This window comes from Schistocerca gregaria, chromosome 3 (genome assembly GCF_023897955.1).
Source record: "Schistocerca gregaria isolate iqSchGreg1 chromosome 3, iqSchGreg1.2, whole genome shotgun sequence".
Lineage (NCBI taxonomy): Eukaryota > Metazoa > Arthropoda > Insecta > Orthoptera > Acrididae > Schistocerca > Schistocerca gregaria.
This window is the reverse complement of record NC_064922.1, coordinates 613,935,597-613,963,165: the sequence shown is the minus strand read 5'-3', so window position 1 is coordinate 613,963,165 and position 27,569 is coordinate 613,935,597. Positions and strand designations below refer to the sequence as shown.

The 27,569-nt window shown below is 43.8% G+C and overlaps 1 protein-coding gene across 1 annotated transcript in view; it reads left to right on the top strand.

The window, feature by feature from the left end:
- The window catches only part of LOC126354390 (proton-coupled folate transporter), a 202,344-nt gene that overhangs the window by 162,898 nt on the left and 11,877 nt on the right, over positions 1 to 27,569 (top strand). Inside the window, exons 7-8 of the mRNA XM_050003993.1 lie at positions 16,436 to 16,573; positions 20,865 to 20,948. Coding sequence (XP_049859950.1) covers positions 16,436 to 16,573; positions 20,865 to 20,948 — 222 coding nt within the window. The remainder of the gene's footprint in view (positions 1 to 16,435; positions 16,574 to 20,864; positions 20,949 to 27,569) is intronic.

Here is a 27,569-nt window from a genome sequence, read left to right as displayed (position 1 = left end):
TCATCATCTGTCTTCGAGTTCAGGTTTTTCAGATAACGTTTTCAGTCAATTGTACCATAGTTTTACTTGCGATTGCTCCTTCATGCCCATTCCATTCCATATATCCAGAAACTGTTCAAATATAATGGTTCAAATGGCTCTGAGCACTATGGGACTTAACACTGAGATCATCGGTCCCCTAGACCCTAGAACTATTTAAACCTAACTAACCTAAGGACATCACAGACATCCTTGCCCGAGGCAGGATTCGGAGCTGCGACCGGTTCCGGAGTGAAGCGCCTAGAACCGCTCGGCCATCACAGCCGGCCAGAAATGGTTGCAGCCAGGGATTTTTAAGAGTTGACCGATTCCAGTTGTGACACAGTTACATTTTATCATAAGGTACTACATTTTTATCCTGTAAGAAGAGAGAAATTTGAAATTTCTTAACATTTAAAGCAAATTGAAAATCTTCGCACGTCTTTGAAATCTTATCAAGATGTGAAATAATCTCCCATGTACAGCTTTTCTTGAGACTTCATTATAGGTGACAGCATCATCTGACAAAAGTCTACAGTTACTGTTAAAGCTGTCTGCCCGGTTATTAATTTATAATATGGATAGCAAGGGTCACAGCAACAGCCTGAAGTTGCCTCTACATTTTATTTTAGGGTTCCGTAACTCAATCGGTGAAAACGGAACCCTTAATGGATCACTTTGTTGTCCGTCTGTCCGCGTGGCCGCCTGTTAAGACCCCTTTCTCTCTGGAACAGAGAGTGATATCGAGTTGAAATTTATGTCACATTAGTGGTCCACGGTCCCTTGTCGGTGTAAAGATCTTTGGCAGGAAGCGCGTGACAGTTCTGCTGGTGTGCCGGAGTGGTGCGGGTCTTAAGTCACCATGCGGTCCACTGCTGAGCAGGCAGACCTGCTGGCAGACAGAATCTCGAGACAGCGGCTCTTCCGGCAGTGCTGCCACACTCACGTAGGTGCCAGGTCAAGCTTCTAATTCAGTGCACTCAAAAGATACAGCCGTCTGTTGCGATACCTTTTCCTCAGGAACGGTTAGAGATATCAAGTTGAAATTTGCGTCAAATGCTGAGGTATACGGTTCCTTGACGGTGTAAAACATTTAAGCTCCTAATTCAATGCGATCAAAAGATATGGCTGTTTGTGTTACATACTGCTATACTCATAAACTAACTCATTAAAGCCGGCAGGGGTGGCCGAGCAGTTCTAGGCGCTACAGTCTGGAACCGCGCGACTGCTACGGTCACAGGTTCGAATCCTGCCTCGGGCATGGATGTGTGTGCTGGCCTTAGGTTAGTTAGGTTTACGTAGTTTCTAAGTCTAGGGGACTGATGACCTCAGATGTTAAGTCCCATAGTTCTTAGAGCCATTTGAACCATTTTTGTATCGTCTGCCATGTATACACTTAACTCTGTTAGCTAAAATTTGTTCTGATCCTTACTTGTGCTCTATGCTATACTGTGGTCTTTGCAAACTTCATCCAACATCATCATTCCTTTATCATCATGTGCTAGACGTTTTTCAAGGTTTGTTTCCGTCTCACAGTAGTTATAAATTTAAATGTGCAGTTCTGTATGTAGCTTGTCTCATATGCTACCGTTGACACATATAATGCACGTCCTGTCATGCATGATATAATACTGCGAGGTTTGATTGTTTGCAATCATTGTTATGCATCAATTCTTCAGCACGCCCTCAGCTGTTGTGTGAGGATTGGATTTCAATAGACAGATGTCTGTATACCACCTCCAACTGAATACGCAGCATGCATTTGGATTTGCCCATAGTGTAAAACATCAGGATCTGTCAGAAGAGTCATCAGGCCCATTTCCTCTGAAGCTCCAGCAGATATTTGCAGTTGAGTTTTTGCAATGTATAGCCAGCCCAACAAGTACTGCTCATCACATCTTTCATGCAAAGCCCAGTGTCGAGGAAAGAGTTGGTTTCTTTCGCATAATAAACTAAATGATATTTAAAGTGGAATTTTACGTGTCCATTCGATAAAAGCACTGCTGCATGCCAGTAACTATCAGTGTGAACCAGAGCGTGCTATTGTAGCTGGTGTATTGGTCATTCTTCTTGTTTTAGCGTTCATATTAATAAATCTCGATAAAACAAATATCGCACTAGTCTAATTTGGGACCTCTATCAAATGGGCACATAAAATTCCTCTTTCAAAATCGTTTTGCTTATTATGGGAAACAAACCAACGTTTTGCGTCGACAGTGGGCGTAACATGAAAGATGTGACGGTCACTCTTTGCTTGGGCCAACTCCAGCTAAACATACAAAACGTAAAGTAAGAATATCTGCCAAAACACCAGAGCAACTACACATCACAACTATCTCCCCGCAAGCATATCACATAATTTACTACCTGATGTTTCCTGCACAGTCTTAACTGCACCACGAATCGGACTATGCCTTTCAATATAGACTACCTGTTTTGTGCCCACTTGGTCATACTACGTGATCTGATCTGTAACCCAGGAGGACGTAAACATTAATGGCATGTTTGTGACAGGTTTAATTCTAGGCACTAGCCATTCTAAAAGCTTACTACTCATGATAACTGTAATTATTGGAATGCAAATAAATACTGATGTAACGTTATCCAGTATGCCGTCCTCAATCGTCAACAGAAATATCTGCACTTATACTCCCAATACCTTCTATATATACATATATTAATTTTGCTAAATGAGAACAACCTGCAGAAAATGATTGCTGAGAGGATAAGGAGGGAAAAAGGTCATCTGGGAATATGGGTGCAAATGAGTTCCAAGGGAGGTACACCTACTTGAAGGTACTACATCGTCGCCAGTGTAGGGTTAATGATTGTAAGCACAAATGAGAACACACCAGGCAAATGAGAATGTTCTGCCTGTACTAGTGTTTTAGCCCCACACTCAAGAGGGCAGGGAACTGTAGCATCAGATACCCAGCAGAAGCGGCAGTCATCCACAAGAAGCGCAGATATGGCTCGCCTGTGAGGCGCTTTGGAAGGCTGACAAGTCCCATGAGTTGGTCACCAATAATACCTGCACACAAAATGAGACTGAACTGGGACTGGTCATTCACTGCACCATAATATAGGGATTCACCATAGACCAAATCTGGGTATTGTGAAGGTTGATGATACTGCAACCTGTAGAGGTTATGTATGAATAGGATGGATGACTAAAATCTGTTCACCACTGTGGCCTGTACAATGGACCAGTGACAAAACTGTCACCACAGATTCTATAGGTAACGTGCCCAGCACATATTTTTAGTGATGTGGAGAATGTTCCACACAGCGATACGGCTTACCCAAAACTGCCAGGCCACCTACTTCTGATACGTGGGTCACTGTCAAAGATATTTAACTCCACCTTCAGGAGGGTGTATCTCCCTTAGACTGGATTTTCAGCCATATGTCGATATGACCATTCTTGCTCCTTATCCTGTCAGGGGTCGTTTCCTACAGTCTATCTCCAGTTACTACATTCCCACTCACCTGCTAGTTGAGTATCAAAATCCATCACCGAATCTGTTAAGACATTAAGCTCTTCTTTGGCGTTCTACACCTTTCCAATGCAGATCTTACTCTTTGCATCAGATTCTTTTTGTATATGTATGTAAGCACTCCGTCTTCAGGCCACAAGTGGCCCATCCGACCGCCGTGTCATCCTCAGTTCAGGATGCTGATAGAAGGGGCGCGTGGTCAGCACACCACTCTGCCGGTCGTTATGATGGTTTTCTTTGACCAGAGCCCCTACTATTCGGTCGAGTAGCTCCTCAATTGGCATCACGAGGCTGAGTGCACCCCATATATATGTAAGACTATTCATTATTTCAGCTCAGATGGTTATATACATTCACTTGCAAGAATGTATCAAGCGACTGTATGTGACCATGGTATATTATGTTCTGATTCATTTTTCATAGTCTTTAAAAAAACCTCCTGGGAGTATCTGTTGTACTGTCCTTGCTTCAGTTCTCATGTTTCATTGATAACCAAAAGCCTAAAATGTGTGTGGTCCCAGTAACCTGTGCATAAATTTCTAAATTCGTTGCAGGTCATGTTTCTTCCTGCATGTGCTTGATATATATGCTCGAAGTTCACAGCATGTTGTTTGAATGTAATAATGAGATTTGCCTTATTCATACTAGCTGCTTTGGAATTCTATGGTATGTTTGACTCAAATATAAAATTTTCACCCCCTATGTGATGGCCAAAAAAGGGATACTAATAATTTCTAATCTGCTGCTGATTTTCAGTAGCAAGATCGTCAATAATAAACACAATATTTCGATTCATCTGGTCTGGTAGGGAGCCTGCATCACTTTCGTTGAAAGTGTGGCAGTTACAATCTCAATTTCTGACAGTAAAGCTGTGATATATTACACTGCGTATGAAACAATGTTTTTGAAACTACATCTGCATTTTCAAAGTGAATGCCGTCAGGTTGTGTAAGTAATAACATAAAAACGTTTGTCGTACAGCAATCTGAAGGCTCAACCATAATAGCTCTTATATTTTCTGGCAATACTATGCATACCGCCTTTCTGTTGTTGGAGTATTATCACTGCAGTATTTTGGCGGGAAGATAGGTCAATTTGGTTACCTCCACTAACCTAACCCCCCTAACCTCCCCCAGAAAAATGGTGGGAAGTCCAAATTCCAACAGGATAATGCATCACACCTCTACTCAGCTAAGAAAATCGCAGGAAGATAAGTCACCTGGGCTACACCCACTAACCTAAGTCACCTGACCGCCATCTCTTTCTAGGGATTGGTGGAGAAAGGACCCTGGGCTGGTGGAGAGAAGAAGGAGTGTACTTTATTTATTTTGGTACAACGTATTTAGAGATGGAGTATATTTATCACAGTGATACAGAACACATGCTCCGGCATGCCACACAGCATACAGACTTAAAAACTACTCCTAAATAACAAAGATATAATGCTCTACAAACCCGCTTCCTAATTGTAAACTGTCAAAATAACGCATCACACAGCCTACAGACATACAAACCACTCGTAAATAATGCAATATATTTACTTCCAGAGAGCCAAACAACTCGTAAATTGTCAAAATAATAATCCGTCTGAAAGACTTTGCAAACATGCTTCATATTTGTCAACTGTCGAATTCATGCACCAGTCTTTATTTAAACAATTAGAGACAGCACCACCATCCAGTGTGTTCGCCAGGAGGTCCACACTCCAACTGATCTAGTATACAGTACTGCCACCAGAGGGTGATCTCAACCAGAGGGTGCTGTCGTCTGTTCCATGATGTAATTCAAGATGGGGGGGGGGGGGGGGGGAATGCTGGGAAAACGACTCTGACTGTGCTGGACATAAGTTTTTATTGTACAGGCAGTCTCCTCAACATGAGATCTGGACTCCAACTGACCTAGTACACAGTACTGCCACCAGAGGGTGATCTCATCCCTCCTGTGATGTAATGCGAGATAGTGGTCTGGAGGGGGAAAATGGCTCGAAAATGACTCAGCCTATGCTGGGCTGCTGAGGAGAGTGAGGAAGGAGTGTACCCTATTTATTTTGAACGTTTTATTTATAGATGGAGTGTATTTATCACACTGATACAAAACACATGCTTGGGGTCACGCCACACAACCCACAGACCTGTAAACTACTCCTAAATAAAGCTCTGCAGACACGCAAACAACTCCTAATTTATCGAAATAATTTCAGCACCGAGATGAAAACTGCTCCTAAATAATGCAGTACACTGATGTTCAGACACAAAATCGTAAACTGTTCAAATAACACATAGCACAGCCTACAGACCTGCTCGCAAAATAATGCAACAGACACGCAAACAATGTATGCAGACACCGTCCGCCACACCCTTTCCATTGGACCGCACAGGAGGTTAGAAGCAGTCCTGCGAAGTGATGCAGCCATCAGCTGTCAAACCACACACAGATGCCCGCAAGCATGAGGCGGTGACATCCCTTTCATACTTCACACCTGAGAAATTCCTCTCAAAATACGTGTTCACCTATGCTCTGTTGCTGACATGACCGGATGGGGCTGCAGATGCTCAAGGGGCGCGTGAGCCTTGACAGCCATGAGCCACCGCCGGACGCAGGTGAAAGTTGTTTCTATTTTCGAGTATTCAGTCAGTGTTATACTGACGTCACGGAACTCCAATGCACGCTCACGCTGCTCTCATACATGAGATGCCTCTGGGCAGCTCTTGTCTTTATCGTTGATGACAGAGTAGCACAGGGCACATTATTCCTAGCATGACATGAGACACCTGTCTGACCCTGCTTAACTGCCCAGCATGATTGATGCAACACCACGAAGTGCACGCGCATAGCTAGAAACCTTCGCAAGTGCCTCTAACAGGGTTCTCAATCTTACACTCATGTCACATGACTAAGTAAAAAATAAGAACCGAGTCGACATCGCAGAAATTACACTCCTGGAAATGGAAAAAAGAACACATTGACACCGGTGTGTCAGACCCACCATACTTGCTCCGGACACTGCGAGAGGGCTGTACAAGCAATGATCACACGCACGGCACAGCGGACACACCAGGAACCGCGGAGTTGGCCGTCGAATGGCGCTAGCTGCGCAGCATTTGTGCACCGCTGCCGTCAGTGTCAGCCAGATTGCCGTGGCATACGGAGCTCCATCGCAGTCTTTGACACTGGTAGCATGCCGCGACAGCGTTGACGTGAACCGTATGTGCAGTTGACGGACTTTGAGCGAGGGCGTATAGTGGGCATACGGGAGGCCGGGTGGACGTACCGCAGAATTGCTCAACACGTGGGGCGTCAGGTCTCCACAGTACATCGATGTAGTCGCCAGTGGTCGGCGGAAGGTGCACGTGCCCGTCGACCTGGGACCGGACCGCAGCGACGCACGGATGCACGCCAAGACCGTAGGATCCTACGCAATGCCGTAGGGGACCGCACCGCCACTTCCCAGCAAATTAGGGACACTGTTGCTCCTGGGGTATCGGCGAGGACCATTCGCAACCGTCTCCATTAAGCTGGGCAACGGTCCCGCACACCGTTAGGCCGTCTTCCGCTCACGCCCCAACATCGTGCAGCCCGCCTCCAGTGGTGTCGCGACAGGCGTGAATGGAGGGACGAATGGAGACGTGTCGTCTTCAGCGATGAGAGTCGCTTCTGCCTTGGTGCCAATGATGGTCGTATGCGTGTTTGGCGCCGTGCAGGTAAGCGCCACAATCAGGACTGCATACGACCGAGGCACACAGGGCCAACACCCGGCATCATGGTGTGGGGAGCGATCTCCTACACTGGCCGTACACCTCTGGTGATCGTCGAGGGGACACTGAGTAGTGCACGGTACATCCAAACCGTCATCGAACCCATCGTTCTACCGTTCCTAGACCGGCAAGGGAACTTGCTGTTCCAACAGGACAATGCACGTCCGCATGTATCCCGTGCCACCCAACGTGCTCTAGAAGGTGTAAGTCAACTACCCTGGCCAGCAAGATCTCCGGATCTGTCTCCCATTGAGCATGTTTGGGACTGGATGAAGCGTCGTCTCATGCGGTCTGCACGTCCAGCACGAACGCTGGTCCAACTGAGGCGCCAGGTGGAAATGGCATGGCAAGCCGTTCCACAGGACTACATCCAGCATCTCTACGATGGTCTCCATGGGAGAATAGCAGCCTGCATTGCTGCGAAAGGTGGATATACACTGTACTAGTGCCGACATTGTGCATGCTCTGTTGCCTGTGTCTCTGTGCCTGTGGTTCTGTCAGTGTGATCATGTGATGTATCTGACCCCAGGAATGTGTCAATAAAGTTTCCCCTTCCTGGGACAATGAATTCACGGTGTTCTTATTTCAATTTCAAGGAGTGTATATAGTGTTCCGGAAATAGTTAACGCTCGCTGTCTCGATGTCTCAGCTTGTATGCACGAAAATTCTTGCCCTAACAGAACCTGTTTACGAAAATAACGCAGAATTACGTCGACGAGTCTTCCTCGCGGACTTAACGTGCTACCCAGTCCATCACGGGTTATCCTTCGTGCTTTCAACACACACAAACGTTCTCTGCGCTATGTAGAGGCTTCTATATCCCAGCAAAAAGGATGTGAATGAATCGAGCATTATGATTGGCTCTTATCGAATTCACCCGCCGAATTAATGTTGCCGCCGGTATCGAAGCACCATCCGCCTTTTCTTTCTTTCTACAGATGTTACATTCAGGGGCAATAAACTATTTTGCATCGATCGCTAAAGTGCATTGGCAGTTAAACCCACAAAGTTCTCTACAGATCATCAAATACGTACAAGACTCACAAGAGTATTGAAAGCCAGGAACATACCAGTGTAACTACAATTAAATATTGCGATTGCTGCTCCATTCTGACACCAGTCGATGTACAGGTAATGTCTCCTCTTGATGGCTGTGCTTCTGGAACGAATCTGTGTATCTATAGCACACATAGCCTCACGGTTATCGATGTGCTGAATCTATACATCCCTGACGATAGGACACAGAGTCACTTTCTCTAGTCATGCCACAACATAAACCACAGTAACGTTACAATGCAATATATACACATTTTACACAACATAAGCCACAGTAACTTTACAGTGCAATATATACACATTATACACAAACAGTGCAGTTATCTTTTATATCTGTACAGCACCCAAAGAAATTATGGTACGCCTACACTCACACCGGCTATATGTCAAAATGCTCCTCAGTCCTAGGGAATTACCGTCCACCATTTCTTTCTTTCTACAGATGTGACTTTCAGCAGCAATAAACTATTTCACACTGGTCGCCGTAATGCAGGACAACTAAACCTCGCAAAGTGCCATACATATCGATTAATACGGGAAGACTCTTACTCAATTACACTGCTCTCCCACTGAGGACAGGAGCTTGAATATTAGAGCATAAAACTGATCTCCAACCCAGCAATATATCACTGCGTACCATGTCGATGTAGTAAACATACAATTTATATCCTCCACCATACAAAATCATCCCCGTTATATCAGAAAGCTGTCAGTGGACCGAATTCACTCTCATAACTGTTATGCTCGCCCCCCCCCCCCCCCTCCCCCGGGCGAACACGTTACTGTTTCTGGTCTGGACCTGCCTGCTTGCTCACATTTCTACACCCATCTCCAGACTCTGGGATTACCAGAACATATCTAATTTCGCACCGTTCGCACACGGCAGTATCCTTCCGATTGCACACGCAACATAATTCTGAAGATATAGACTGGGAATTATTTCTGTTGTTGTTGTTGTTGTTGTTGTTGTGGTCTTCAGTCCTGAGACTGGTTTGATGCAGCTCTCCATGCTACTCTATCCTGTGCAAGCTTCTTCATCTCACAGTACCTACTGCAACCTACATCCCTCTGAATCTGCTTGGTGTATTCATCTCTTGGTCTCCCTCTACGATTTTTACCCTCCACACTGCCCTCCAATACTAAATTGGTGAGCCCTTGATGCCTCAGAACATGTCCTACCAACCGATCCCTTCTTCTGGTCAAGTTGTGCCACAAACTTCTCTTCTCCCCAATCCGATTCAATACTTCCTCTTTAGTTATGCGATCTACCCATCTAATCTTTAGCATTCTTCTGTAGCACCACATTTCGAAAGCTTCTATTCTCTTCTTGTCCAAACTATTTATCGTCCATGTTTCACTTCCATACATGGCTACACTCCATACAAATACTTTCAGAAAAAGTACAAACTCGAAACTTAAGCTAGGTAGAGCGTGCTCTAGACCACTAGAGTAACTAAGACGAAAAACGAAATTTCCACCCATGAATACCGATCTTGGTGATGTAACAGATTCGAAATCATCCCTATAATTTACAAGGTCAACTAAGGAGTTTCTCATGCCTAGGCAACTGGCAAACGTGTCTTCCACATGCTAGATGCACACCCCACAATCGATCTTTTCTCAACTAAATAAAGGCGTGAAATGTGTAGAAGCAGTCAACCAAACAATTAACATGCGAGGGAATAACGATCGAGCACAAACGCACCTCCGTATTCAATCTTCTCAAATTTCCACGCATTCACGAAAGCTATCCAACACATACTAAGTATTAGTTCGTTATTCGGTCGTCTAGAGGACAACACGGTTAATTCAATTACATTCCTACACTCCTGCAGTCATCTCCAGTGTAACAGCTCCTACCGTTAACAGGAAACGTGAATCACCCCCACACAGGTCACCGGCGCTGCACACATAGGTAGAATGTTTATCCTAAGAAATTGGTCACATATATAGTTTACCCCTGTACTTACAACTGAATGTCATGATCACAGTCTCAGTTAAACAACATTCACAATGAGCGGAAGTGTCAGAAATTCACTCAGTTGAAGGCTGTGGCTCTGGAAACAGAAATATCAGTACCACTCATGACTTGACATACTCTTCCCATGCTGTCACAGTACTCTACGTCAAATCCATACCTTCCTTATGACTGAACATAGTTATTTCCTTTGCACATGTCGGAACACAAACACATAGTTTATAAGCCTGATACTCAATGCGAACATATCACACAGCCCCTACTACTAAGTAAAACTCTTCAATAACTGATCGTTGGCGATACAAAATAATACTGAGAGAAAATCAACCATGGATGGACATGTCTCTTAAGTTTTTCATGCGTGTCCTAGAAAGAGAAACGTAATCAGCCAGATGTTAAAAAAAAAAAAAAAAAAGACTCGACCCCAACAACTACTGTATGTTACTGTCACAAGCAGTCATGGTTATTCAGGTGCACACAAATATCCATGTTAAAAGCTATACTTGCTTTATAAATCGAGGTACGATATTACCTCTGAATGAGGTGGTTTTTCTATCCGGACAAATACCGAGGCAATGAACGGTGGAGTGTATATTATCAGACCAGCAGGCCGCTTACAGATAGCCCACGGCGCCAACTCGTGATAAAATCGCTCAATTTTGAAAGTTATTTGGCTAAGGAACGTGGTATGAAATAGGTATATGCGACGCCCTAACACTGCCAGGTATTTATCCAGTATGTGTAACGTATTCTGTCTCGATATCATGTCAGAGGTTCTGCTGTATATCCACCGAGTTATAGGCGATGACTGATTGAGAAGGATCACAAGCAGTAGTAAACCGTATGCTCATTGAGGTCATAAGAAATGTATACAAGCTTTTCAGATCTCTAGTGCTAAGCTATCCACTAGAAATGCTGTCTGCGATTTGTAATCAAGTCCTCCCATTCAACCACATACCTGTGCTAGATCACAGCCACAGGTGAATCATATTTCTGGTTCCCTCATATCTAGCAACGAGTCACCTTCCTCGAACCTGTCTGCTACAGTAAAATTCCAACGTTTTTTTAGTCACCCCCTACGCATCTTGCAACTGCTCCCATTCCTACAGCTTTCTGCATGTGATCGTTCCAATTGAAGTCGGAACTGTGCAGAAGGTCGGAGAAAGACATATCCACCACCTTCTGCAACTCATGTAGAAACAGAACGATCTCAGTTAGTGCAACAGTATCGTGTTTTGACCATTCGTTGGAGATGTGCGCAATGTGATGTCTCCAAACTAGATATAGATACTACAGTCTGAAGCAGATCAGCGTCCATTCAAATCAATCAGCCCAACATGTTATCATCACTATTCTGTACCCCCCAAAGGAGAAAAATTACGAACTATAAAAGCTCCACTAAATTCATCCGATATAGAAGTCACCTAGGCACCGATGCTGGCACAATGACGCATAGCTGCAGTATGGTCCAGCACGGAGAAAGAGATTTAGCAATGCTCCCCAGAACAGAATTCCTAATGGGACACTGAGTCTGTCATCGAATTTACTTGTCAAACTGCTACTGCTGCCTTTACAGGACGATCCTATTAAATATACAGCTTTTGATCCATTGCAGAGGTCAGTTTAAGGTTTCATCACCCGTACTGTAGGATAATGACCGTATCCCACAGACTGTAACTCGCAAGAGACGCTTCCTGTGAGCCTGTGTCGTTGTTTGGAACATTGTTTTCTAACATGTTTTGTACACTGCCATATATTTCGTTTTTCTGCCACGACTTCGAGGTCTGTCTCAGATCCTAAACTGACATTAAGATACTCTGATCCAGCGCATCTCACACAAAACTAGACATCTCACAGTGTAAATCATTTTGTTACTGCAACTACCATAACACACGACACACGGTGGATGATTTTAAATAGTGACAACATACGGAAACTAGAAGAGTTTGGCTGCATTGTGGGGAGTTTCCAAACTGATGTCCAAAAGTGATTGACGACCTTTACATTTAAACTCATCTGTCACAGTGACAGAATAGTTGATGGCCCTGCGTTCTCTTTCGACTGATTTCTCACATTGCACTCATGTACGCGATCGCTGTTTCGCTGCTAGCAACCCCCAGAAGTTGTCACCCATCCACAAAACTCATTCCCCAACTCAAACAAGCGCTGTCAATCAATCATTCTGTGGTAACCAACAGCGCACCAATGAACAGATGGGATGGAAAAGACACTGACGATGTACTGTAATAATAAGCAAGACAGTTGATAGCGCAAACAATTTTAGAAATTTTACTGCAACTTCAACTACAGTCTATGATGTGACAGCATGTTTCTCCAGTTTCAGTATCATAGCTAAACCACCTCTTCCCTACTTTGCGAGTATCATTGCGAATGTAGATGACTGCTCAGTACGTCCATTCAGTGTTAATTCTCGAACACATAAATCATCAAAGTATACCAGACAGCGCTCTACATATTTCTAACACCTCGAGCTTAGTGCTTAATTTACAATCTATCTCTCTGTGTATGAGAGTCACAGAGCATTCTGTCTTAGGGTAAAATTAGAGTCTAGGGTCGGTACCTGGAAGGTATTGGTAAGAGAGAACATGAACACACATACCCCTAAGGCTACAACGTTCTGCACTTAAAATGGGCTATAATGTTAGATCGCGTGCGTTTCCAACCTATCAGTCATATGGAATTTAGCGCTGTTAATATTCCAGTGTGAGAAATACTTTTCAAGCGCATGACATACATCCTTCTTCCTGGTTTCTCTACGATAAACTGTGTTATCGAAACGTAAAAGCTGGCCGCTGTGGCAGAGTGCTTCTAGGCGCTTCAGTCCGGAACCGCGTTGTTGCTATGGTCGCAGGTTCGAATCGTGCCTCGGTCATGGATGTGTGTGATGTCCTTAGGTTAGTTAGGTTTAAGTAGTTCTAAGTTCTAGGGGACTGTTGAATAAAATGGCTCTGAGCCCTATGGGACTTAACATCTAAGGCCATCAGTCCCATAGACTTAGAACTACTTAAACCTAACTAACCTAAGGACATCACACACATCGATGCCCGAGGCTGGATTCGAACCTGCGACCATAGCAGTAGCGCGGTTCCGGACTGGAGCGCCTAGAACCGCACGGTCACAGCGACCGGCTGCGAGGCTGATGACCTCAGATGTCAAGTCCCATAGTGTTCAGAGCCATTTGAACCATTTATACTGACGTTGTCGATAAGGTCCAGCCTATTTGTAGCCTTAAGGTCTAAGCTATTTCCGTTGCGTGTGGACTGCCGAACCAGGTGCCCAAGACAGTTTCTTCCCAATTATAATCCTTGTGCTTATGCTTTTGTTTCGAACTTTTATGGATGCCCTTTTTAGTGACGTCCATTCCTCTTCAACTGATCTGCAGCGTATTAATGTAGAGCTTTGTGGATATATCCTCTGAAAGTTTTACGATGTGTGTGTTCTGTATACACTGACGAGCCAAAACATTAGGACGTTTGGAACGAAATACACCACTGTTCCTGTGTATTATGGGTTCGACACTTGCTTGGTAGGTTTCTGGATATATTTGGCATTAGATGTCTATGAGCTGGTCATGTAATTAGCGTAGATAAAGGACCGCTGATTTGCGAACGTTTTGATGGCGCCCGATAGCGCTCCAAGTGTGTTCCATGAGATTAACAGCAGGCGAATTTCATCTCAGTGACATCAGCGTATGTTCACTATAGTGATCCTCAAACCACTGTACCACGGTTCTGGCTCTGGGACACGGACAGTTGTACTGCTGAAAGATGACATTGCTGTCGGCGAAGACATCAAGCATGAAGAGATCTAGGTGGTTCGCAACTGTCAGCGTGTCTTCGATGACTATCGCAAGTGCCACGCAAGAGCGGGATAATGTCTCCCATAGGGCAATACTGCTCCCATCAGCCTGCGTCCGTGGCGCGCTGATCTTTTCGAGCCACTGTTCATCTGGATGACTGCGTTGGTGGAGACGATTATCGACCTATTGTAGCAAAAATGTGATTCACTCGAAGAGCCGAGACGTTTCCATTAATCCTGATGGTCACGTTCCCACTGCAATGGTAGTTTGCGATATCGTTGGGTCAGCATGTTGATGATGTAGGGGTGATCTGCTGCGGAGCTCCATGTTCAACAATGTACAAAGAACGGTGTGGTCCCAAACACTTGTGCGTGCACCAGCATTGTCCTCTTTGAGCAGAGATGCCACAGATCACCATCTGTCGTACTTTACACGGCAGACAAGGCTCAGAACCTCACGTTCTGTGAACAGTCGTGGACGTCCAACCATTTAGCGCCTAGTAGCAGTTTTACTGTCTTTCTACCTCTTTCCATAGATTCTCACAAGAGTAGCACGTAAACATTCTAGCAGCTTCGCCTTTTTCGAGATAATTGTTCACAGGTTCTGCGTAATACACTACTGTCCACTAAAACTGCTACACCACGAAGATGACGTGCTACAGACGCGAAATTTAACCGACAGGAAGATGATGCTGTGATATGCAAGTGATTAGCTTTTCAGAGCATTCACACAAGATTTGCGCCGGTGGCGACACCTACAACATTCTGACATGAGGAAAGTTTCCCACCGATTTCTCATACGCAAACAGCAGTTAACCGGCGTTGCCTGGTGAAACATAGTTGTGATGCCTCGTGTAAGGAGGAGAAATGCGTACCATCACGTTTCTGACTTTGATGAAGGTCGGATTGTAGCCTATCGCGATTGCGGTTTATCGTATTGCGACATTGCTGCTCCCGTTGGTCGAGATCCAATGACTGTTAGCAGAATATGGAATCGGTGGGTTCAGGAGGGTAATACGTAACGCCGTGCTGGATCCCAACGGCCTCGTATCACTAGCAGTCGGGATGACAGGCATCTTACCCGTATGGCTGTAACGGATCGTGCAGTCACGTCTCGATCAGTGAGTCAACAGATGGGGACGTTTGCAAGACAACAACCATCTGCACGAACAGTTCGACGACGTTTGCAGCAGCAGGGACTGTCAGCTCGGAGACCATGGCTGCAGTTACCGTTGACGCTGCATCACAGACAGGAGCGCCTGCTACGGTGTACTCAACGACGAACCTGGATGCACGAATGGCAAAACGCCGTTTTTTTTTTCGGATGAATCGAGGTTCTGTTTACAGCATCATGATGGTCGTATCAGCGTTTGGCGACATCGCGGTGAACGCACATTGGAAGCGTGTATTCGTCATCGCCATACTGGCATTTCACTCGGCGTGATGGTATGGTGTGCCATTGGTTACACGTCTCGGTCACCTTTTGTTCGCATTGACAGTGGACGTTACATTTCAGATGTCTTACGACCCGTGGCTCTACCCTTCATTCGATCCCTGCGAAACCCTACATTTCAGCAGGATAATGCACGACCGCATGTTGCAGGTCCTGTACAGGCCTTTCTGGATACAGAAAATGTTCGATTGCTGCCCTGGCCATCACATTCTCCAGATCTCTCACCAACTGAAAACGTCTGGTGAATGGTGGCCAAGCAACTGGCTCGTCACAATACGCCAGTTACTACTCTTGATGAACTGCGGTATCGTGTTGAAGCTGCATGGGCAGCTGTACCTGTACACGCCATCCAGGCTCTGTTTGACTCAATGCGCAGGTGTATCAAGGCCGTTATTACGGCCAGAGGTGGTTGTTCTGGGTACTGATTTCTCAGGACCTATGCACCCAAATTGCGCGAAAATGTAATCACATGTCAGTTCTAGTATAGTATATTTGTTCAATGAATACCTGTTTATCATCTGCATTTCTTCTTGGTGTAGCAATTTTAATGGCCAGTAGTGTAATAATCAGCCCCTTGTCAAGGTCGCTTATCATAATGGAGTTCCTCACTAGCAGCCCATATCTACACTAAGGCGATCCTCCGTCAGTGTCTGTTCCACTTAAATACTTTTGTTACTGCGTCACATGCCCGAAACGCCTCCAGGTGGCATCCGACGTCGCGGTGGGCAGTGATCATAATGTTTTGGCTTATCAGTGTAAATTCACACGGCCTTGATGGATGGGGAATCCTGAAGGTTTCCCTCCTTCGCTTATGACGCCACTGTTCCTCTGTGTAGCGCGGTGCTTTTCCTCGTTGCAGGCGTGCTGCTCGGGGTGCCTCTGATGAGCCGCCTGCTGCGGCTGTCGGACACCACGGTGGTGATGGTGGGCGCCGTCGCCCACGCCACCGCGCGGCTGCTGTACGCCTTCGCCAGCACATCCGTCCTGCTCTACGTCGGTAAGTCGACTGCCGCTTCCCAGTCGCATCGAGATGCAACGGGGCGGCGTCTTTAACCGTAGCAATATCAGAGCGTTTTTCATAACGCACATTAGCAAGGCGGAGGGGGCTACTTTCTGCCCATCCTACATCCTAAAAACAGTTTTAAAAAAATTATTCCACTCTTGTTGACTTACTCAGGGTAAACGTTAATAAAACCGACAAACTGCAAGTACGGATTCATGTCTGTGAAATGAAGAAAAAGGGTCCTTCGAACTTGTGTCGGTTCTAGGCGCTACAGTGTGGAACTAGGCGACCGCTGCGGTCGCAGGTTCGAATCCTGCCTTGGGCATGGATGTGTGTGATATCCTTAGGTTAGTTAGGTTTAAGTAGTTCTAAGTCCGAGGGGATGATAACCTCAGAAGTTAAGTCTCATAGTGCTCAGAGCTATTTGAACCTTTTTTTTTAACTTGTGTCCCAACGTGCACAGTGTTCGTGCAATCGTCCCGGAACAAAGTAGAGAGTTGCATCGCATCCACGTCGCAACAAATGTTCAAAGTGACCTCCATGGGATGCAGTGCGTCGCATCATGGACTGCCGCACTCTTTCGCACATTCTGACCTCTCTCCAAATAGTATCACAGTGTCGTGAACATGGTGTTGAAGGGTGTGCACATCAGTAACTGGTTGAGCATAAACAACGATTTTCAAATGCCCCCGAAGGGGTTAAGTCTGTTTTCTAGCAGGCCATGCTACAGGTCCTCCGCGTCCTATGCAGAGTCTGGGGGAGATGTTGTCGAGTGTTGGGTTGTTTGGGGGAGGAGACCAGACAGCGAGGTCATCGGTCTCATCGGATTAGGGAAGGATGGGGAAGAAAGTCGGCAGTGCTCTTTCAAAGGAGCCATCCCGGCATTTGCGTGGAGCGATTTAAGGAAAACCTAAATCAGGATGGCCTGACGCGAGTCCAGGGTGCTAACCACTGCCTGTGCCACCTCGCTCGATTCTGTTGCTGAGGTATCGGCGAACTGTAATGCGGCAATGTGGTTGTCCTCCGTGAGGTAGAAACACATTCCTGATTCTGAATGGCGGAAAAAAGGCCCCGTGAACATGTGTCCTGAAATGCTTCGCTGCCACTGTAGATGGCGCTGACGAATGAAAATTCCTCTGGACACTTGCCATGTGTTCCTGTGTGTGTTGCAGGCCGTGTGATAGACGCAGTGTAGCGTAAGCAGCAGAATTGTCCGATACGTCGGGAACAAGCCGAGATGGTATTTTTGTACGACCTAGCAGATGGAAACAGTCGAGAGGGGCGCAGCTATAGCATAACAAATCCCCTCACAGGCACCAACCACATCACACAATATTTCAAGCCCTCTTTGGGCTTTTGTGTGATCATGGGACCTTACAGATAGAGAAGGTGAAGGGAGGTGGCGGGCTTTGTGTACACAAGATTTGGAGGACCGTCTTCTACAGGATATTGAGAAGACACTAATACAACTGCAGGTGTAAGCCAAGGTACGATTATGTGTAAGACAACCGCTACTATCCCTATCACCTGCAACGAGTGCTAGGATTATCAGGAGCGGGTTTCTCTCTATGAGAAGGATTTTGCCGATGGTTTTTGCACCATGGGATTTTTGTCGTCAGCCCTCTTTATGGATGAAGCAACCTTTACCAGAACTGCCCTCCTCAGTCTGCATGACAGACAGCTCTCAGGGAACTGTTGAGGCGTCTCATCAGCTTCGGTGTGGACTCAATGTTTGGACAGGGATTCTTGACGACCATGTACTTGAACCGGTTATTATTCCACAATACCTCGATGGAGGAGCGTGGACTTCCTGTGGTATACTCTGCCTGAGCTGCCTGGGAATGTGCCTTGGACAGTACGGCAGGTAATGTGGATTCAGCAAGACGGAGCACCACACCACTTTTGCATTACAGTTCGCCGATACCTTAACAACATTTTCCCTCGACAATGGATAGGAACACAGAAGCATGTCCATCATATACTAAATCCCCGTAGTTAAACCCACTGGATTTTTACCTCTGTGGCCATCTGAAAAGCGGTGTGTATACTGAGCCAGTTCATCATGTGCATACCCTTCAACAGCGTGTTCATTACGCCTATGAAGCTATTCGGAGGGAGGCCGGAACATGCAAAAAGTTTGGAAATCCATGATGCGACGTTTGAACGCTTCATTGCATTCCATGGAGACGACTTTGAACATTTGTTGTGGCCTGTATGCGATGCAGCTCTGTACTGTGTTTCAGGACGATTTGTTGCCATTTCCGGACACATGTTCGTAGGACCTTCTTCCCCGATTTCCAGTCAGGACTCCATCAATGCACTTTGTCGGTTTTACTTGAGTTGTCGTTTATTAAAAACATACATTTCAAAGCTATATTGATGTGTAACTAGGGTCCTGAAGCTGAAAATACCATTTATCTGTTAGCTACATCAACGCACTTCCAGTAATGTGTACTGCTGAGGGGAGGCGGGCGGTGTACTTTATGCCTGTCCTAAAAAAAATTCAGATTTTGTTTATTGTTGCTGACTTTTATTTTCAACATACTTCTTAAAGACATATCGATGCTTAAGTTGGAACCTTAACCTGAAAACATTGAATATGACTCTCTTTGGAGAGAGTCACATTCACTACTAAGAGTTAAATTTTGTGTTATATTTAGCTGAAAAACTTTTATGGAATCTGTAGAAGTATTTATTAAGCACAATAAATGTACTTTTCAGAATTTTAAAACATAAAGTAACCGACCAAATTACAATATTGTCAAAAAAATGAGCATAAAGTACTTTACCCCCATGGTGCTTCGACAATTAATCTATATATGTACAAAAACTGATGACTGGATATCCTAGAGTTCTCTCACTCCGTTTTGCCACGTGTAGTATCATATAGCGCAGTCTTTGCAACGTGGCAGGTCAGTCTGTCCTGTATAACTTGTTCCCTCTTGGGAACTTTACAATTGTATTTGTGTGCATCTACTTGTGATGCTAAAGTAATTAGGTTAGGAAATAAGACATTAAATGTAGTAGATGTATTTTGCTTTTTGAGCAGTGCAGTAACTGGTGATGTCTGAAACAGAGAGGGTATAAAATCCACACTGCCTATAGCACGAAAAGTATTTCTGAGAAAATGGAATCTGTTAACCTCTAACATGTATTTTTGTGTTAGGAAGTATTTTATGTAATTATTTGTATGGAGTGTAACCTCGTACTGAAGTGAAACATGGACTATAAAAAGTTCAGATAAGAAGAGAAGAGAATTTTTTTTAAATGTGTTGCTGCAGAAGGATCTGTAGATGGAGTGAGGAAGTACTGGATCTGATCGGGGAAAAAAGAAATATATAAGACAACTTGACTAAAAGAAGTGGTCCGTAGACAGGGTACATCCTGAGCCATGATGAAATCTTCAATTCACTAACGGAGGAAAATTTGTGTGTGGGGGCGCCAGGGGGGGGGGCGGTTATTATAGAAGGAGACCAAGATATGAATTTAGTGAGCATGTTCGAATCGATGTAAATAGCAGCAGTTACTTGGAGATGAAGACATTTGCACAGTATAGAGTAGTGCCGAGAGCTGCATCAAACCAGTCTTCAGACAACAGTCAATAATTTGTTCTTTTGTTCAAGACATGCAGATTGTTTCGAGGCACTATAGCGGGCGGACTCTCACATGTCTTACAAGGGACCAATTGCAATTGACTTTTTTTTTAATTTTTAATATAAATGGCTCCTGAAGTTCAGAACTCAAGTATACCTCTGCTAAAGAAGTTCGATGCACCTCCCAAAACTACTTGAGAAAATCGACCTTGAAGTTTTTCATCCATTTTAATATGATAAATTAAGGTGGTTTTCTTTCGATAAGCAATATGGCTGTGTAGAACAATACTCATTTAACGCGTGGGAAGACCTGGGTCGAATCCTGGTGTAATCAACTTTTTAAACAAAGGTGCATGTTCTATGAGCATTGACTTGTCGCCGGCCAGGGTGGCCGAGCGGTTCTAGGCGCTACAGTCTGGAACCGCGCGACCACTACGGTCGCAGGTTCGAATCCTGCCTCTGGCATGGATGTGTGTGATGTTCTTAGGTTAGTTAGGTTTAAGTAGTTCTAAGTTCTAGGGGACTGATGACCACAGCTGTTAAGTCCCATAGTGCTCAGAGCACTGGAGTGTTTCTCAGAAACAGTGGTAGGCTTTGTACTGGGACCGTAGCGCATTGAAAACACTGCGAGATGGCACCTACTGAGCTCGGCGAACAGATGACTCAATGCATTATGCTTTTGCGTTTTACAGGAGCTGGGATTGCCGGACTGGGTCCCGTCGTGATTGCCGTGCTGCGCTCAATCGCTTCCAAGGTGGTTCCGTTACCTGAAAGAGGTAAGTGTCCAAGGTAGCTTACTACACTGTACAATGGCCAATAGCGTGATCTCACAGTATCGTAAACATACAAGTGGCGTTACGTAATAATTAAAGAATGTGCCAGCTTAACAGTTCTGAAACATTAGTACAGTAGTTTAAAGTAATATCAGATGAGCTATCAACTGATTTGTAGCACAATGTTCTGGAACCAGAACCACGTAACATTCACCTGCACACCAAGCTACATATCGGACATTAATTCACTGACTGACTAGCGAAAGAGAAGACTTCAGAGAAAATAACTGGATAATCGGGCACTAATTACACGTTCAGTTGCGGAGAAGGCAACTTAATTTCTCTGTAAACTGTAGAGCGAGCAGCATTTGTGGTGAGGCAAGTGGTCTTTTTCAGAACTCTACAACTACCGCACGGGACGACTGAGAACCAGTTTTCTCCCCAGCAGTGCGCATTGATTTACGTAGATTCTGTTCATGTGTGTTTCATGAGTTAGTTATATTAGGTACTAATTTCTTAAGACACAAAAGAGTTGCAGACGTTGGGTGCAAGTGAACATTGATTTAAATGAATGGGGAAAGTTGAAAATTTGTGCCGGACGGGAATTCGAATCACTGTCTCCAGCTCACTAGGCAGATGCTCTGCCCACTAAGCCATCCTAGCGCAGTGGTCACAGCAACTGCACGGACTATCCTAGTATTCCTCCCGTCAGACCCCAACTCTCAGCTTATCACACACTACTGATGTGGTGCCCCTTGCCCATTGCACTCATTACTCGCGGCATTTCGCTGATTCCCACAAGAGTTCGGACTGAAGAGATCATTGGCCGTCCTCTCCTATATTATATACAGGGTGGTCCATTTATAGTGACCGGGCCAACTATCTCACGAAATAAGCGTCAAACGGAAAAAACTGCAAAGAACGAACCTTGTCTAGCTTGAAGGGGGAAACCAGATGGCGCTATGGTTGGCCCGCTAGATGGCGCTGTCATAGGTCAAACGGATATCAGCTGCATTTTTTAAACACGAACTCCCATTTTTTATTACATATTCGTGAAGTACGTAAAGAAATATGAATGTTTTAGTTGGATCACTTATTTTGCTTTGTGATAGATGGCGCTGTAATAGTCACAAACATATGGCTCACAATTTTAGACGAACAGTTGGTAACAGGTAGGTTTTTTTAAATTAAAATACAGAGCGTATGTACGTTTGAACATTTTATTTCGGTTGTCCCAATGTGATACATGTACCTTTGTGAACCTGTCATTTCTGAGAACGCATGCTGCTACAGCGTGATTACCTGTAAATACCACATTAATGCAATAAATGCTCAAAATGATGTCCGTCAACCTCAATGCATTTGGCAATACGTGTAACGACATTCCTCTCAACAGCGAGTAGTTCGCCTTCCGTAATGTTCGCACATTCATTGACAATACGCTGATGCATGTTGTCAGACGTTGTCAGTGGATCACGATATCAAATATCCTTCAACTTTCCCCACAGTAAGAAACCCGGGGACGTCAGATCCGGTGAAGGTGCGGGCCATGTTATGGTGCTTCGACGACCAATCCACCTGTCATGAAATATGCTGTTCAATACCGTTTCAACCGCACGCGAGCTATGTGCCGGACATCCATCATGTTGGAAGTACACAGCCATTCTGTCATGCAGTGAAACATCTTGTAGTAACATCGGTAGAACATTACGTAGGAAATCAGCATACATTGCACCATTTAGATTGCCATCGATAAAATGGGGGCCAATTATCCTTCCTCCCATAATGCCGCACCATGCATTAACCCGCCAAGGTCGCTGATGTTCCACTTATCGCAGCCATCGTGAATTTTCCGTTGCCGAATAGTGCATAATATGCCGGTTTACGTTACCGCTGTTGGTGAATGACGCTTTGTCGCTAAATAGAACGCGTGCAAAAAATCTGTCATTGTCCCGTAATTTGATTAATTCACACTAATTTTGTGATTTAGTCATAAACAAGATGGAAAAACTGAAACATACACATTAAAACCTACAAATTTGTCCTTGTACTCTTAAGTATACAGTTGCTTTATTGAGGCGAATGTGTTTCGTAAAAAAAAAAAAAAAGGAGCTGATTGGGGAAGGAGGCAACTCGTTCCCATTAAAGCCTTAAAACATTTCGATCGTTCAGTCTCATTTGGAACACGAAAACAATTTATGCATTAAATCATCTTCAGACACAGTATGACACTCACATGCAGGGGAGCTGTAAATGTTTATTCTATATAGATGGTAATGAAAAGAGGCATGGTTAAAGCGGAGTCGAATGATGGTGGAAATCGTCGATCGATCCATATGAATCCCTCGTGACCATGGTCTTTTCAGAATCTCAAGTTGTAATGCCGTATAATACCCACCTTTCGTTTATTGGGACGCATTTTACATCTCTTACCATTGCTATTTTCGATGGCTCTGCTTCACGTAAGGACTTTGTATATGGCAGTTTCATATCGAGAATAGTTCCTATAGCTGCTTCACTAAAACGTCGTCTTCCTCATTATAGCGGATGTCAGAGTGGGAATCCACCCGCAGCACTCTCCGTTTACGGCGAACATATTCCAGTACAACATTCGATATGTAATATCCTTAAGAAAATTCTGGAATTCGGACACGATAAATGTCTTTAAGAAGGAAGTTGAAAATACATACTTAATTGCTTCCAAAATTGCCAGTCTCCGCCGTAAAAACTGAAGCACTTCTACGTAGGTTGAAGGCTTAATTGACAAGGATCTGACCACATAGAAAAGCACTTGCAGTATACTCCTCCTGTGGAACTAAAAAATCTTCTCATCATTATTCCAAATTATTTATTTTACTTATATTTGTTTTATGTTTTAAGTTATATTTATCTGTTTTACATTCGATATTTTTTTGTTTTTTAATTTATCGTTTCACATAGTGTACTTTGTTAATTGAAAATAAGAAGTAACACATTATTATGACACAAATTCATTATAATACCGATGATTTGTGAAGAAATGCTAAAACATAACCTGTTTTTTACACCATGAGCACAAAATGAACGTAATTTCTTCACCAAGTATTCACGATGGAGAACACAATATAAAACAAAATTCAGCAGGATTTCAAATCGTCGTGGGTGATCCTCTAAATATCCTGATTTGTATCAACCTTATTTCAGTTCATTGACAAACCTTGGCGAAGAGAATTTATTATGTACTAGTGACTGCAGCTTGATTATATTTTTTTCAAGTGAAGATTGCTATGATAATCATCCAACAAAATTATACCTGAATATTTTCTTACTACTTTCTTCCAACATGCAAGTCAGAATACGTCCTGCTGCAGCGCTTGCCCCGTTGAGCCAGATAAATAAGTTCCTTGTTCTCAGGCACGATGCTCTAAATGGTTTTTTCACATCGACCACCTCAAAAATCTAATAATAATACAGATTTTTCTCCCTCACTCGGAAAGAAAAAATCTGATACTAAAATGTAGACTTTCACGGCCGGAAATATCAAGTCTATTATAATTATCCGGGCTGTTATGCCGTGGTCGGTTGATAAATTCTGTGTCAATTCCCAACGTTTCGTCTCCGGCTGCGGTCAGTAGCGAGCCAGTGGGTGTGTTGGACTTTCAATCGAGCGACGGATCCCCTTGAAGATGTCTCCTGCAGTCGGAGACGAAACGTTGGGAATTGACACAGAATTCATCAACCGACCACGGCACAACAACCCGGATAATTATAATGGACAAAGAAAACATCTTTCAAATATCTTTTCACCTGGTCAGACGTTTGTTTTTTCGATGCTGTACCAACGACATTTGGCCCTTCAGAAAGAGATTTTCGAATTCGCGGTCCAAACTCACCATTAGATTCTTTTAAACTATGAAAAGGCGGTTAGTCAATGTACAAAAACCATATCTGATCACATCTGGTGATTCCAAAAGGCTTGACGGCACAGGTACAGCCATAGAAAGTGTACGACTTTCAGTATTGAAAGAACTTCTTTTCGTTACAGATTGTCATTATTGGTAGGATTTTCTATTATAATAGTGAACGACTTATTATTAATTGACAAAATACACGTATGTGAAATGGTAAATTAAAAAGTAAACGAAGAAAGACGTGAGTGTAAAACGTAAAATAATTTAAAACATAAAAAAATATAAGTGAAATAAATAATTAGAATAATAATGAATGTTTGAATATTTTAACTAGGTATGTTGAATATATTCTGAAGGCACATTGTGTATAGCTTACTTTCCAGAAATGTTGTTTCAGAAATCAGCTTTATTACACATGAATGTATGTGGCTTAAACGGTTCTTTAATTTATGGTGTAGTAAAAATTTTCATTTTTCTAAATTAATTAATGGTGGTGGAGTATCTGCAAAATTTCAGATTATTACAAAGGTCGATTACACATTTTTCAGGAACGTTAATTTCGTAGTAGCATTTATATGAAAAACATTTTTATATACTGTTTCGGAGATATTCTCTACGCGAAAAATGCCAAATTACCTTTCTCATGGTGCTTTACCCCTTAAAATTGAAATTGGGTACAAACAAAAGCAATACATATTGCATTATTTTGTTCCCTTTATACATTCGCCAAGTTTCATCAGGATCGTTTATTTACATTTGGGAATGTTCCCTTGTGAGTCAAGGTAGATCGAATGTAACGTGGCCAGCTTCACGGTGAATCAAATGTCATTCCTATGAACGGAGCACGAAATTTTTCTGGAAAGTATACTTTCCACATGTACGTGGCCGTCAAGAGGGACGGTCACTAGTTTTTCAGTTTAGATTTCCAGACAGCCATTCATCGAAGTGTTCTGTTAGTAATGGCTTTTTGGCATGAAGACACGAATCGGCACTTGAATAAACACACATGCTGTAATATTTTAGTGGGTAGACTGAGTGTTCGTTCTAACTCATGAGTGTATACAGTACACAAGTGCGGGCTTAAAACTGCATCCTGTGACAAGCCTGGGAGGAAGAAAAGGACCGAACATGTTTCCTTTGAATCTGACATAGACTGTTCTTTGAGCAGCCATAGTAGTGATACTATATACAGTCCTCGAAGGAATTCCCAAGTCTCCCACCTTGTTCATGACAACCGGTAACTGAACGTGACTGTAACGTCAAGGAAAGTGGCGACGACCGATTGTCCAAAGTCTCTTTGCCTTTTCTGAATTTATATTGACTTCGAGACATCAAAATTCTCCTTTTACCATTCACTCCAGTGTTTTTACTACACAAAACAACGCGATCGGCCGATATTTGGAGACCATATTTGGATCTTTACCACTTTTCAAAACTGGAATTATAGTTGGGTCTTCCACGTTTCTTGTTGCATCCAGAACTGATTTAAAACGAACAAGAACAAATCTTTCGGTTCTTTGGGGAGTTCTGTAAGTATAAAATAATGAATGACATCAGTTCCAGGGGAGCTATCCCTCGGTGATTTAATAGTATCATTTAGTTCTTCTTTAGAGAGGGAACGAAGCAGGATATAATGATAATCGTCTTCAACAGCAGATGGGTCATTTTGGAACGGGACCGTGGGAGGAGCGAGCGTATCGACAGATCCCTCTAACCAGGCAGTGGAAGTGGGAAGACGAAGTGGCAGTCGGCTGTTGCTGAAAGCCTTTGTTTTATTCCAGATGCTTGTTATACTGATTGCTTTATTGAGTAAACAACAAAATTTAGTCCAATTGTGGTTTTTTTTCAGGAATCGCTTAACATACGCGTTTACTCTTCTCATTTCCACGAAGTTCTCCAAGACAGAATTCTGACGACAGTTCGTCAAAGCAAGTCTGCATTCTGCAACTGGTCTAGAGCTTTCACGATCCCACCAGCGGGGAACGTTGTATCGTAACAAACACTTTTTTTTTTCTGTGGAATGCTGACATTCGCTACAACTTCCATTGCGTTGGTTAAAGTTTGGTACACATCTTGTTCACTTAAGTCATGATGCATGATATGAAGTTTCTGTCAAAATGTGTCCTTATATTTCTCCCAATTGGCTTCCACCATCTGGCTCTTACTATTGGCGTAGCGTATTTGTCTAGTATTAACGATATGTTAATATAGAACTCGATTTGGAGATAGTCCTATCCCACTGAGTCTGGTTTAACGTGCCAATTACAGAGGTTAGTAAAACGTGTGGTGCAATGCGTGACATCTTTTGAAGAAAGGTTACTGAAAGTGGAAGATAGCACAGTAGTGGTTCCATCGTTCAGTGTCACCAGGTCATTCTAGTCTACAGCACCCATCAAAGCCCTGTCGTTCGTGTCTGTCATGTCCCCCACGTCCATGCTACACTGTGAGAATTCAGGGGTCCATCTATTACAAAGGGAGGCCGAAGCTGGGTTATTAAATATCTCCAGTCGTCTTCAGCAGTACTAAAGTGTGGTTCGTACACCAAGACAGTTGTAAAGGTTTTGAGAGCTGATTGTACGCTCCTGGAAATTGAAATAAGAACACCGTGAATTCATTGTCCCAGGAAGGGGAAACTTTATTGACACATTCCTGGGGTCAGATACATCACATGATCACACTGACAGAACCACAGGCACATAGACACAGGCAACAGAGCATGCACAATGTCGGCACT